The sequence below is a fragment of the Miniopterus natalensis genome, chromosome 1 (assembly GCF_054644295.1).
Source record: "Miniopterus natalensis isolate mMinNat1 chromosome 1, mMinNat1.hap1, whole genome shotgun sequence".
In the NCBI taxonomy this organism is placed as follows: Eukaryota; Metazoa; Chordata; class Mammalia; order Chiroptera; family Miniopteridae; genus Miniopterus; species Miniopterus natalensis.
The window spans coordinates 197,786,497-197,800,489 of NC_142081.1; the positions used below are offsets into that span (position 1 = coordinate 197,786,497).

General features: G+C 49.4%; 1 protein-coding gene across 1 annotated transcript; it reads right to left on the bottom strand.

Moving 5' to 3' along the window:
- Nucleotides 1-4,261: 4,261 nt before the first annotated feature.
- On the bottom strand, nucleotides 4,262-11,140 carry TMEM128 (transmembrane protein 128). Its single transcript, XM_087817061.1, has 4 exons — nucleotides 11,043-11,140; nucleotides 9,354-9,495; nucleotides 5,392-5,550; nucleotides 4,262-4,965 (listed from the first exon to the last, which is right to left on the bottom strand). The coding sequence occupies exons 1-4, from the start codon at nucleotides 11,137-11,139 to the stop codon at nucleotides 4,866-4,868; spliced, it is 498 nt and encodes a 165-aa protein (XP_087673187.1). The 5' UTR covers nucleotide 11,140; the 3' UTR covers nucleotides 4,262-4,865.
- Nucleotides 11,141-13,993: the final 2,853 nt, after the last annotated feature.

A 13,993-nucleotide genomic window follows, 5' to 3' on the forward strand; every position in this document is an offset into this window, starting at 1 on the left:
AGCTGAGGGCGGGGCGCCCGGGGTTCTCCCTGACCCTCCGACCCTCAGACCTTCAGCCTGCTGGGCGCTGAGAGGCTGCTAAGGGGTCCTGGGAGGTTTCTGCAAAAGAGGCCCCGAGGGCTGGCGTGGCCGCGAGCAGGGCCTGAGCAGGGAGCAGGGAGGAAGGTGCTGGGGAAGGAGCCTGGGAGAGGGCAGGAGGGCTCCCCACCCAGGAGACACCCTGCCCCCAGGCTTAATGCCCTGTTGCCATCCTGAAATTCTTAATTTTTGAACAGGGACCCACATTTTCACTTTGCACATTACATAGCCAGTTCTGACAGTCGGAGGTTCCTGGCTGCAGGGAAGCTCTGGGCCGGGAGGGAGTTAACCTGGGGGGACCTTGCCTTCATTCATTTTTTTCATTTCATTCATTCACATGGTCAACATTTCTTCAACTCAGAGTCATTGGCCAGGCTCTATTCTAGGCACTGGGGATTCCACCAGGAGCTGACATTCTGGTGGAGACACACTCAGCAGGCCAGTGTGTATGGAGACCTCGCTGGGAAGCTAGAGGGCATCAGTGTGAGGCTCAGCCCTGCCTTAGGAGCTCCTGGCTTTGGGTGAGATGGGCAAGCAGCCTCTGTGGGCAGGACTGCCTGGAAGAGATGCTTGGGGGAGCCCGGAGTCTGCCAGGCAGGGGGAGAGGTTCCCAGAAGAGGCGGCACCTGAATAGTCTTTGTACCCAGAGCAGGAGCTGGCCAGGTGACAAGGGGCAGAGCAGGGGAGGGCGTTCCAGAGAAGGGATGGAGCACGTACGCAGAAATGAGGGTGAAAAGGCAGGTGGTGACCAGGGATCGTGACCATCGTCTTGATGTCCCCTGAGCCAAGCCAGATGGATGCTCAGTAGATAAACCAAGGAGTTACTGAATGCACAAAGGATGGATGCTGCATGAACGAGCAGGGTCAGTGAGGGTGTGGGACTCAGCCGGGTGTCCTCCCCACTGTGCTCTGTCCCCTTGCCTGCCTTGCTTTCCTTCTTAGCACACACCCTCACCTGGAATGTGTAAGTCTGCGGCCTGGCTCTCCCACTGCGACGGAAGCTCTAGGAGGTGGATGTTGCCAGTCCTCTCCACTGCTGTATTGTCCAGAACACAGAACAGTGGTGCTCAGCACATAGTAGGTGCTTACCAGCCCCGAGTGGACGACCCTGGAAGTGGGTCGTCCAGCCCCAGCTGTCATTGTGTGGAGCAGAAACAAGTTGTTTGGCAAATTCCTGCTCAATGTCAGACTCCTGAGCAAAATAAATGATTTGTTATGAGCAGTAGATAAGAGGAACATACAGGCACGGGGTGGGGGGAGGGCAGAGGGCCTGAGGAAAGGAGATGGCCCAGGAGTCCCAGGCTTCTCGTGGCAGCCACCGGGGCAGGGATAAAGGGATTAGAAGGGTCCCCATGGTCCTGGGAGAGACCGGTGACCAGGACGAGTGACAGGGGACATCAAGGGAAGCAATGGGCATATTGCTAGCAGCAGGCTGAACTCGGTGCACTCCTGCCCCTGGAGGGGTGTGGGCAGGGAGGGACCAAGTCCCTGGGTCCTTTTGGCTCCTTCTTGTGCACATGAGGGAGCCCTCACTCTATACACTCCTGTGCATCCATGTCACAACACTTTTTTTTTTTTTAATATATCTTTATTGATTTCAGAGAGAGGAAAGGAGAGGGAGAGAGAGAGATAGAAACATCAATGATGAGAGAGTCATTGATCGAGCCCACAACCCGGGCATGTTGACTGGGAATCGAACCCCGATCGCCTGGATCCCAGGACGACGCTCAACCACTGAGCCACGCCCGGCCGGGCACAACACTTTTTTTTTTAATGAGAGGAGCACAATTGAGACTGAGCATAAAGAACTCCTTAGTGGAGTTTTGCTGTGAAGGCACCAGAGGAAATGGTTAACAACTGGAGAAGCATGAGGGAGCCTGATCTTTTTTTTTTTTGGGGGGGGGGCGGTGAAGACGGGAAATATTACCATGGATCTACACAGATAGGAATGACTCATCCTGAGGCACCGTGACTAAACCCAAATGAGGTATCATTTATAGAAGCTGTAGCTACACTAACAGCTACTTGCTCCCACTGCTTTAGACATAACACAGCTACTCATTACACTGCTGCCAAAATGGGGAAATCGCATCCGACTGCAGAGCTGAATCCGTGAGGTGGGGACGAAGGGATTTCCATGGCCCTTTGTCCTTCCCTTCAACTCCCATCTTCCCCTGACCAGAGCCTCCAATTCTGCTTCTTTAAAATTAGTCCTTAGTGTTTGCAAAATATATTAATTGCTTTCTTATTTAATTCTCTACGAATTCCATGTAAACAGTTCCTGGAACCCACCTCGGGAATACTGAGCTGAATCAGTCTTTCAGGAAAAATTTTAGGTGAAGGGCACTCATCCTAACTGTGGCCGTGGAATAGGGCAGCTGATAAATCCTGTTTCCTAGACCCCTAGCTCCTCTCCCCAAACTATCCCACTTAGAGATGTGCTCTCCACACTCTCCCTCGGTTCCCTCCCAAGGCAGGTTTTTCACTTAAGTGAAGCCAGAGAGAGGGCCCTGGCCAGTGTGGCTCAGTTGGTTGAGCATCAGCCTATGCACCAGGAGGTTGCGGGTTCGATTCCCAGTCAGGTCACATGCCTGGGCTTTGGGCTTGATCCCCAGCGGCGGGCATGCAGAAGGCAGCTGATCAATGTTTCTCTCTCATCGATGTCTCTCTCCCTTTCCCTTTCTCTCTAAGATAAAAAAAAAACGTATTTTTCTTTTTAAAAAAGTGAAGCCAGAGACCCTTTTTTGCTGTTGCATAACCAAAGAGCCCTGACACAGCAAAGGCTCTTCCATACACAGCCCTGCTTGCCAACTGAATCAGAACCTCTGAGCAGCAGGCCTGAGCAACTAGTGTGCAGCTCGGACTGAAAACTGGTCTTGACCCTTGGGGTTGTCAAAAGTCAGGGGCATTTTTAAGAGTATACACCTGCTCCTATCCTCTCCCTGACTTCCTTGGGAATGACTTCAAACTGTTACTTTAGTGATTCATGACTCTCAAGAGTAGGTGCTCCTCCCACAGGCTTGTTCAGAAGCAAAAGCAATATTGCTTGACCCTGTTTTTACTTAATAGCTATAACAACAGGAAAAGACCCATAAATAACCTGCATACTAGTTATTTAACAGAAATAGGGACCAGGCATGATCCTGTTTAAACAAATTTATTAAAGTCTCTTTGTAAAAGGGTAATCTTACCATCCTAGTTGACTACAGTATCTGCATTTGGCTAAATGGATCTTTACAAACTGTGTTAATCAGAAAATCCCAGCCTTAGATTCCTATCCAGGTAGTAAAACTACTCTGTAAGAAGAGAGGTGGATGGCTAGATCTAGGTAGGTAGATGAATGGATAGATGGATGGACAGATAGTTTATTCTTCTGCAGAAGCTATCCAGATATAGACAGACAGAAAAATAGATTATTCTTTTGCAGAATCTATCTAGACAGGCAGGCAGATAATTTGTGGGAGCTGTCACCGGGGCACTGACCTCTGGCCCCTCCCAAGTTCCCTCCAATGGACCTGAACCAATGCTCCCTGTAATCCTAACTGCCAGAGTTACAACCTCACCCCTGCCTTGGACCCTCACATCGTTGACCGACTTCTGCTGAGCTTACCTATTACTTTAAATGACTCTACACACCCTCATATGTGCATGCACCCACAAACTGGGCTTGCTCCTGCTTACTGATCATGCCTGCCTTCTCCCATTCCCGAGCGCAGCTCGGCCTTGTCTTTCTCTCATTCTCTGTTACCATTTACCCAGTGAGCTCCTACTGTGTGCCAGGTACTGTAAGTGTTTCATCAACATTCTTCCTGTTACCCACAACCCTACAGGACACATGATCCCACTTCGCAGCTGGAGAAAGACCGACTGATACTCAAGGTCAGGAAGCGGTAGCACCAGTGTGACCAGAGCCGGACACAGAGGAGACTGAATCAGACCACCTCCGGAAGTCCCTCTATGGAAGAGAGAGTCCACATCAGGTGCTTTCCATGTCATAATGCTTATGATGTTTGGTTTAAGGCGAAGACGTTTGCATTTGAAAATGACTAGTTCTGCTCTTCACAAGGTTTCTGAAGAGCAGAGCAGCCTTCTCTAAAGAGAAACCTCATTTCTAGTTAACTCAAAGCACTAACAGCTGAAAACAGAAACTATTCCTAAGTGTGTATTAACAAAACCCACAAGAAAGTTATAAAAATATTTTATTCAAATGTTAAGGAAAAAAATATACATACTGAAAAGTCATTAAAAGTTCATGTTAAACATGCTAGAAACACAATAATTTACATAATGATAAAATCCAAGACGGCAGGAATGCAAAAATGCGTCCACTTGGTCCTGTCACCTAGCGAAAGCATGACAACAGTGAGATCTGTGGTAACCACTAACCCTGGGTCAAAGGCACAGGTCCACGTCCAGCCGCCTCACACAGCGGAGAGTGGACAATACTGGGAGTGCATCACGCACCTATAATGAAACTTCATTTAAACTTTTACACCAATACTTTCTCCAGTGATTCAAACAGATTAACATTGAGAATTAGTTATTTCTATTTTGAAGAGAATACTCCTGTTCTGAATCTGAAAAATTTAATCATCATCTGAGTTTAAGAGTATGCAAGTGAAATGTAATTTATTCTGATTTCAACCACAGATCAATGAAGTTACAATTTTCCCCAGAAAACCACTCACTTTGAGATGCTAAGATACACTGTAGCCTTTCCACGTTTGGGATGCTGTCGGTTGCCTGGATGTTTAATTGTTCACTTCATATCTTCAGGCTTCTCGGAATCATCCAAGGAGCGAGATGAACATCACGACCCCCATGAACTGGGTAAACAGCAGCAGCGGGGTGAAGAAGGACCACATGGGCCACAAGGCGACGTTGAAGCTGAAAGGAAAAGACAACGTGTGGCTGACAACTCCGGCTGTCACCTACACAAATGTATCTACTGTAGAACCTACAGGTAAAGAACTCGGTTTTTACTTAGTCTGGGCAAATCCACTCTGCAGCAACATTGTATATGTTGATTTTTTCCTCAGAGACGTGATTTAGCAAATAATGAATTATCACAATCTCTTCAGAGAATACTTGGAGCTGGAGTCACTGAGGTCTTCTAATGCGGGCTGGTGCGGGCTGCCATGGCTTAATAGGAAGTTGAGTCTTTAATAAAGTCAGTGTCTGCAATGGAATGTGAACTAGAATGGCCGTAGCCTGCTCTCACGATCTCCCACACTATCGAACTATTATGGTACATCAATCGGTACCTGATCAGCAGCTTTCTCATTCCTAGCAGTCATTTCAAAGTTAACTTACCAAATTCCCGCTAGGATAAAAGCGGCGGTTGTAACGGGTATCAAGGCTGGATACTTAACATCGTAGTCTCCAATCCCACGGTACCACTCCAGATAGAGGATGCAGTAAAAAGCAATGCACACGCTGACCAGCAGCAAGGCGCCGCCGAAGAGAAACCAGCTGCAGAGACGAAAATGAGGTCAGGGTCGACAGCACTCAGCAATCAACAGACAGCTTAAAAGTTTTCACTGATAGCCTAAAAGTTTATTTCTACACAAATATCAACTGGAAGAGGAACACAGAGGGACCCACAATCACTCAATCCCAGATTTCAGATTGTCTCGATCCACTGGGAGCTGGGGTGAGGAAGGACGAGCCCGAGAACCATGACTGACAGAAAGTAAGATTTAAATACATGTGTGTATATGTACTTCCATAGACTAGCCAACCACAACAGAACCCTGGCTGTGGCTATGCATTTTCTTTAAAAATATAGGAAAGAGAGCAGCTTTCTGCTTGTTTCTAAAGTTCTGAGTGTAAGAGTAATAAACTGGTACCATGAACTCCTCCAAACTAAGTTGGGTTTCTTGGAATGCTTAAAATCAACGTGGAAGATGGTTAATGCACAGTGCCCCTCATGAAAGATTTCTAAATGAAACCGTCACATTTTTATTTTTATTTTTTACTTATTTATTTATTTTAAATATATCTTTATTGATTTCAGAGAGAGGGAGGGAGAGAGAGAGAGAGACAGAAACATCAATGATGAGAGAGTCATTGATAGGCTGCAGCCGACAACCCGGGCATGTGCCCTGACTGGGAATCGAACCCTGATCGCCTGCATCCTAGGTCCACGCTCAACCGCTGAGCCACACCCGGCTGGGCAGAAACCATCACATTTTTAGCTTTCCAACCCTCCTCCCAGGGGCAATGTCTTCTTTCTCACTTCTAATTCTACCCAAGACCTGACTCAGTGTGTGTGAACGGGTCAGCCCCTTCCTTCTGGTCCCTGCTGGTCATGGAGGGGGCCAGGTTTGGGGAACCAAGTCCCTTTCCCAGGTCTCCAACTCAACCCAATACCCTCATTTACATTTTGCTTCTCCACGGGGAGAGGACTAGCATTCCATGTAGAAGAAAGAGGGGGACCAGTCAAGTTCACAGGCACTGAATGGATTTCCAACAATGGAAGGTTCCAGATTCCTTTAAGGCATTTTATGGTGATACACCCCTGGGATTCAGAATTAGAAGAGGCCATACACATAGTGGTCAGGAGTACAATCTTCAACACCTGAGTTTGACTCTCAGCTCTGGCACAACTAGCTGTGACTCTGGGCATATCACATAAGCTCGGAGTGCTTCAGAATGTTGACAGTACGGACTCACAGAACAGCTGTGGCAAGGAGGTTGCGTTCAGAACAGTGCGTCCACCCTCAACAGTGATCACTGTTATTCCACTGATGCTATTTATGTCTGGGAAAGTATTTCCATGCTCCTTTTAGGGGTCCTCAAAGACCTCTCTTCTGTGCGTTCTCAACAGGTACGAAATCACCTCCAAAGAGCATACTTTTTGTGTATATATAAAGCTCAGATATTCATGGAGTACGTAAGGGGGCAATTAGGGATAAAATGTCTAAAAGGAGGCTCCTTAGGAGGTGATAATAAAGAAGGGCTGAGAACACTGCTAGAGTTATGGTGATCTCCTTGCATTGTCAGAATCCTTCTTTCTACTCACATCAGTTTTTCATCTTCACTTGGAATCCTACATGGCTACTGTGTCCAGGTATGGTAAAGAATGTAAGAAATTAAAACACAGCCTGAGCAAAATAAAAGACTGCAAGTCAGTGGTCCTCAGTCCTGGCTATGTGTTAGTCATCTTTGTGACTTTCTAAAAGGGAGCAATCTTGCCTGTTTCCAAAAGTCTGACTTGGTGGGTGTGAGGAAGGCCCTGAGCATCTGGGATAGCAATCTTTCTTTTCCTTTAACTCACAGTTGATTTTGATACACACAACCAGGGTGGTTTTTTAAATTGTGACTTCTAAAGCATCACGACATTTTGCTTTGTATTTAATGCTGACTTGTGTCTGCTCTCTTTGAACATACAGTCTACCCTTGCACAGATTCCAAGAACCCTAATGCCCCGCAGACCTTCTGAACTTGAGCTAAGAGCAGGGCTAGCAAAGGAATGAACCGTTCTCAAGAGAGCAGAAGGCACCCTCAGTGTCTGCCTCTGGGCATTGCTCTAAACTCCCCACTGCCCACAGAGAGGCCCTCAGCAAGGACACAGTGCTGCTCAAAATCCTCAGCCTCCACGTCTGCATTGGCGTCTTTTCTGCTCTAAGATAACATGTTAAGGCCAGGCCTATGGCTTCTACTTCCCTGTCATGCCATGGTCACAGAGTCTGAGTCCCAGCTCTCCACACGATAGCGGTGTGCTCACTGCACTTATTGCTGCAGGTGCCTAAACACCTTATATATGTAATTAACTATTCCTGTCTACTTCCTTAAGTACTTAATACACATAAGGACACAAATACATAAATCCTCTCATCTCTAAGCCTCAAACAGGTCTACTACCTCAGGCTGGGCTGGACTGTTTCCCTTCTCGGTGCTCATGTAGCATCCTGTTCACACTCCTACACACACCACCACGTGACCTACCCACCTGTCTGTCTGGGCCTAGAATGAGCTGCAGGAGGGCTAGAAATGGGCCTCATTTATCCCACCAGCACAGCCACATACGTCTCAGGCTTTCATGAAATATTTGACAAACGATGGGGCAGCTGCTACTGGTGGTTTGCAGTAACTATTCCCTTTTTTCCAGACCAAGTTCTAAAGCAGTTGAGAGAAACAAAAGAAGTGAGGCTGATGAACATCAACTGTAAGTGTCTTCACTGACAAGAGCTGTGGAAAATGGCTCTGGTAAATGGTGAACAGTGCTTCCTAAAACTGAAACCCAGAAATAGACAGACTTACCTACCAGGTCCCAAGTCGCAGTGGAAACCTAACAACCGTCTCATGTCAGGGCTGCCCCATAAAATAATGACCCAGAAAAGCAGACCAGAACCTGTGCCTGCCATGGGCAGCTGGCTCCCAAGAGGAGAAAGGTGTTGACTATACGTGTCTAGTTCCTCACTGAAAACCCAATCAGGAGTCCCACCACCTCCCAGGGAAGGAGCGCGGGAGGCAAAAGGTGGGAGTGTTTAGGGAAAGAGAAGAACAAACCTTCTCTAATTTTTTAAACAAACTCCCCTATGCTGACTTTCCCAACTGCGTGCTCCCTTGCTCCTGGGCCTCCCCTCTAGCCAGCACTGCTCCTCCTGAAGTCCTCTGGAAGACAAACTGTGGGTCCTGCCTCAGTAACATGGGGTCACACAGTCCCTTCCACACCTTTCCAGCCTCGTTGGTACGCCTCTGATGTTCACCACCTCTCCCTCTTCTGTTATCTGGGGGCCTCCAGAACACTCTCCAATGTTCAGAGAAATCTGGGGTGATTTACATCTTCCTCCATGTGAACTCCTGAGATTAACTGGCAACCTTCGCCTCAACTCGAATTCAACCACACCCTGAAGTTACCTTGTTAGCTCTGCCTACTCTCTCAGCGCAAACTCTGAGACCCTGTTCTCACCACCACAGTCCTCACTCCCTCCCCCCAGCACTCCTGCACTTCATCTTCACAAGACCTCCAGTCGGAGGCTTTCTCCTCCCACGATTTACAAACGGATTAGGTTCTTCTCTAATTTACCACCTCTCCCCTCCTACAACACGTGTGTGCTGAGAAGGCACACTGAAATAATTCCCAGTCTCAGCCACTCTGCTGCACCGCCCAGAGCGCACACACTTCCTCATCTTGGTGTCACCAGCACTCCCACGCGGTGCCTGGCAGAAATCAGGTACCTACTAAGCGCTTGGAGAATTCAACTGACAAAATAAAACATGAAAAATAAGACAAGGGTGTTTAACTTATGAACCAGCAATTTTCTTACCTGCTAGTGTGAAAGTTTTCTTTAATAGTTTTAAAGAAATCAATGTAATAGGTCACCACAATGGATGCCAATATCCAGAATCCAGAATGGATGTTAACTCTGGGAAGAGGTTTCTGCTTTTTCTCCACAGCTGCAGAGGCTCCTGCAGAGAAGGGAGATTTCAACATATTAAATTACTTTGAGTGCATGTAGGAAAATTAACCTCTTTTAAGCCAAATAGAAAAACTTTCTAGAGCTTTTTAAGAACCAGATTCTCTCCCACCACAGCATGAATTTCTTACGTGAAACCACCAAAACAGGTTTATATTTGCAGAAATAATTATAGGAGCCCACTATAAAACATGTTCAATATAGTCAACTTTTTCCCTCTAAATGAATTTTGAAATCAAATTTACAAATTCAGTCTTTCAGAAAGAATGTTGTTATTTCTAACAAGTTCTCCAGGTGACTGACATGCCCCCTCTCGGTTCATCTGAGAACCACTGGTACACATCTGAGGTTCTCAACCTTCGTAATTCCTAAGAAGCTTGTTTATAATACAAATTCCAGGAGGTAATACCCTCAAAATCTATGAACCAGCATGCCTGGGCATGATGTTTTCTGTGTTTATTTTTAAAAGGTAATAAATGGCCCCCTTGGGCGTGGCTCAACGGTTGAGCATCGACCTAGGATCCAGGAGATCCGGGTTCGATTCCCAGTCAGGGAACATGCCCAGGTTGCAGGCTGCAGCCGATCAATGACTGTCTCATCATTGATGTTTCTATTTCTCTCTCTCCCTTCCTCTCTCTGAAATCAATAAAGATATATTTTAAAAATATATAAAAGGTAATAAATGCACCCCAGCAGGTGTGGCTCAGTTGGTTGGGTGTCATCTTGTGCAGGGAAAGGCTGCTGGTTCAATTCCTGGTCAGAGCACATGCCCAGGCTGCAGGCTCCATCGCAGGGAGGGGGCGTGCAGGAGCCAGCTGATGCAGACGTTTCCCTCTCACACCGATGTTTCTCTCTCTCTCCCTTCCTCTCCCTCTAAAAATAAACTATTCTTTAAAAAAATAACAATAACAAATACAAACAGTTTACAATATACAGGACAAAAAGATCTAAGGCGAAACCCATCTCTCCCCGTCCCCCTGCCCGGAAAGCAGCAGCCACCAGCATCGCCTTCTATTGGATTCGCCTCTACTCCCCGCATCTGCAGGAAAACACCCCCCACGGGCCATCCCGCTTGTTCCCAAAGGGTGTCGCAGAGGGTGGCATCCCCTGCACCGTCCGTGCCTCCCCGTGAGGTCACCCACACTGGCCTCAAGTCGGCCCGCGTGTCTTTGCCCAGCTCCCTGCGCCCCGCAGCCAGACGTTTCCATGGCGACGACGAGACGCCGGGCGGACACCTGGCGCGCCGGCCTCGTCCGGGAAGCTCGGCGGGTCCTTAGAAACAGACCGGGGCTATCTTGACGCGATGTTACCGAACGGGTGCGAGACCGGCCTTCCCGGGAGGGAGACGCGCAGGGGCACGGGGTCGCTAAGGGTCTTTCACGACACTGAACTCGGGACGTGCAAACTGCTGGTAGACCCGAAGGAACGACGCCCGGTCCCTCCCGGCGGGGCGGGGCTGCGGCACCGCGTCCGGGCCGGGGCCTGGGCGGGGGACCTCGGCGCGGCCCGGCTCGGAGCGCGCCCGGAGCAGCGCCTCACCCTGCTCGGTGCAGCCTCTGCCGTCCAGCGAGGCCTCGGCATCTAGCGAGAACCGGTACCGCCGCCGCAGCTGCTCCCGGGCCCGCAGAGCGTCCATCTTGGCGCCGCCCGGAAGCGCGACGGAAGTGACGTCAGCCCGGAACTTCCGGCGTCGGCGTCCGAGCGGCGGGGTCTCTCTCGGTGAGTGGTGGACGCTTTGTCGTGTTTGAGGCGCTAATGGGTGAGAGGCTCAAGTCCGCCAAATGGCTTGAAATTCAAAACGCTGATCTAAAGGCCGAAAAGGCCCCATTTTCTCCCGAGGCACGGAGCCCCGGCGCCGCGGGGGTCGCTGTGCGCGCTCCCTCGGAGCCGACCTGGGCCCCAGGCGCCCGGGGCGCGAGAAGGAGCCTCGTGCCGGCCTCGCCTCCTCGCGAGGCGCCCGGCGGGACCGAGAAGGGGGCGCCGCACCCGCGGAGGGGGCAGGACCCTGGGCCAGGCCGGGGGCCCCGTGGGCACGAAACACAGCTCGCTGGGCCTCTTTCCTCCCTGCGCCTCGGGGGTGACACCTGCCTGGGCGGGTTAAACGCGGAGCTCCCGTGTGGTCGCGTTAACCCCCTTTTTCCAACTTCTGAGAAATGTCACCCAGCTGGGAGCGTGGGAAACTGCCATCTCCCGTCGCTCATGCGCATAAGCCGAGAACGACGGTGTCCCTAGCTCGCAGGTTCCCGGGGACCGAGCACCCTGTTTACTGCGCCGCCCGCCCGCCTCCCGCCGGCCGCGTGCCCGACGCGCTCAGCCACTGCGACGCTCGCCGGCACCTGCTGTTCGTGGGAACCGGAGGCGCCGAGCTGGGCGGTGGGGAGGCGGGAGCAAGGATGCTGCCCCCGCGGAGCGCCGCGGCCAGGGGCGACCACAGAGCCGCCCTGCGCCGCACGGCGGCGTTTATAAAGGCGTGGCAGCATTTCTGTAAGTCGGGCATTTTCTGAGCAGCTGCATCTGCTACAATGCTGAGGACAGAGGTCAGTTACAGCCTAGGGGAGGAGAGGAGCTCAGCACGACGCCGTGATAGAAGCACTGCGTGCAGGGTTCTGTGAGTGCAGAACAAAGGGCAGTGTATCCTGCTGGGACGGTGGGGAGCAGGGACAGTGGCTTCCGCTGTGTCAGATACAGGGGTGCGTAGCCCAGAAAGGCACCAGGAAGTAAAGTTTAAGTTAGTTGGCACTGCTTCGTATCTTGTATATGTCGTGGGCATTTGCAGAATATAAGAATGCTCCTGCTGTTTTATTTCTGTCATTTCTTCAGCGTTTCTAGCAAACCCATTGGAGCAAAGGACTTAACAGGTGGGTGGATCATACGGACTTTCTACACAATACCTCCTCTTTCTTGTTTTGTTTTGTTTTGTTTTGTTTCTTTTCAGACTTCTAAAGAGCCAGGGTTCCTCTCTCCAGAGCCAGCTGGGGTCTTTGCCTTCCTTTCATCTCTCTCTTGTACAGGGTTAGAAGCCTTGTGAGCAGGAAGCGAACTCCTCCTATCAAATACAGTCTTCTGTTGATTGTCCCCTTGCAGAAAGGTCAGTGCTGGGTCTCCCCCGTAACTGAATATCCCCAGAGCATTGCAGCAGTACCAGGGTTTCCATATGCAGTGTGTTCAAGTCAGATCTGGTTTCCCCTTTGGTGGTTTCAGGGGCATTGTATTTGGATCTGAAATCCTCCCAGCTTTTTCCCCGTGATATTTTAAATGGCATACGTGCACACCATATAGATGATACTTAAAAGCAGGTTGGAAGAAATCCAGTATCAAATGAGCACATCTTCATTGTTGGAGCCCATTAAATAAGTTCTTAAATGTGTGCTCTGTGCACCTTAATGACAGATACACAATAGCAGCGTGCTACCAGCCAAGAAATTTTCATTTTCAATGTGCATTACTTTGCGGGGGTGATGAATTTGACTATGGCTTCTGCTGGCCTCCCCTTAACAGCATGGGCAAGTCCAAAGTGTTTATAGACTATTGAATTCTGGCTCCATCACTGTGCATTTTTGGGCAACTTATTTCATTGTTCTAAGTATCCATTTCCTCATCTCTGTCACAGCAGGTACCAGAGTGAAGATAAATGTATACCGATTGCTTGGCATAGTGCCTGGCATGTATATGCATTCAAGGGTGGTAGTTACTGTTCATTACTCCTGAACTGGGCTTGCCAGGCCTCCCAGATCAGGCTCCTGCTCACCTCTGATCAGCTATTCCTTCTCCTCAAGCTTCGGTTACTCTTTGTTGCAGCTTCCCTCTTCCCTTTTGTTCTCTCCCTAGTTGATGGGAGCAACAACCATGTCTTAGTAGCCCTCCAGTGCCTTGCAAACACCTGGCACGCATGTAGCAGGAGTTCCATTACCTGGTTTTCATTTTGGCCCTTGATCACAATTAACTGGCCTTCCTTGTGGCCATACTTATGTCTGCCCAGCATCTTTCCTAGAAACCACTTTTCCTGCTTTTGCAATAGTCCTGTAGTTCCCAGGAGGCTAGGAAAGGGCACATGACCCCAATCAGATCTGTCAGCCCCCAGGACTTAGGCAGGGCTGTTGGGAAGACCCTCTCTGTTGGTATAGTGAGCTGTAAGGTCAATTTGGGCTTGGAGCTGTCATGGAGACACATGGAGCCCACCTAGGAAGGAAGCTTTGAGATGAAAGCCAAGTCAAGAGGTCTTGGTAGCGTCATCTCAACTCCTGAATCCGGCCAAGCCCTAGTTCACCTAGTTAAAGCTCTGGAGCCAGCTGCCTGTCATCACTGGCCATTTCAGCCTTGGGAAAGCCACTTACCCTCTCTTTTGCCTTAGTTTCCTCACTTGCAAAATGGGGTTAAGAATAGTACCTACCTCCTAGGATTGGATAAAGATTTAAAGTATTAATACATGCAAAGTGCTTAAAACAGCACCTGCTCATAGAAAGCTCGATTAGTCTTAGTTAGCTTGTTAT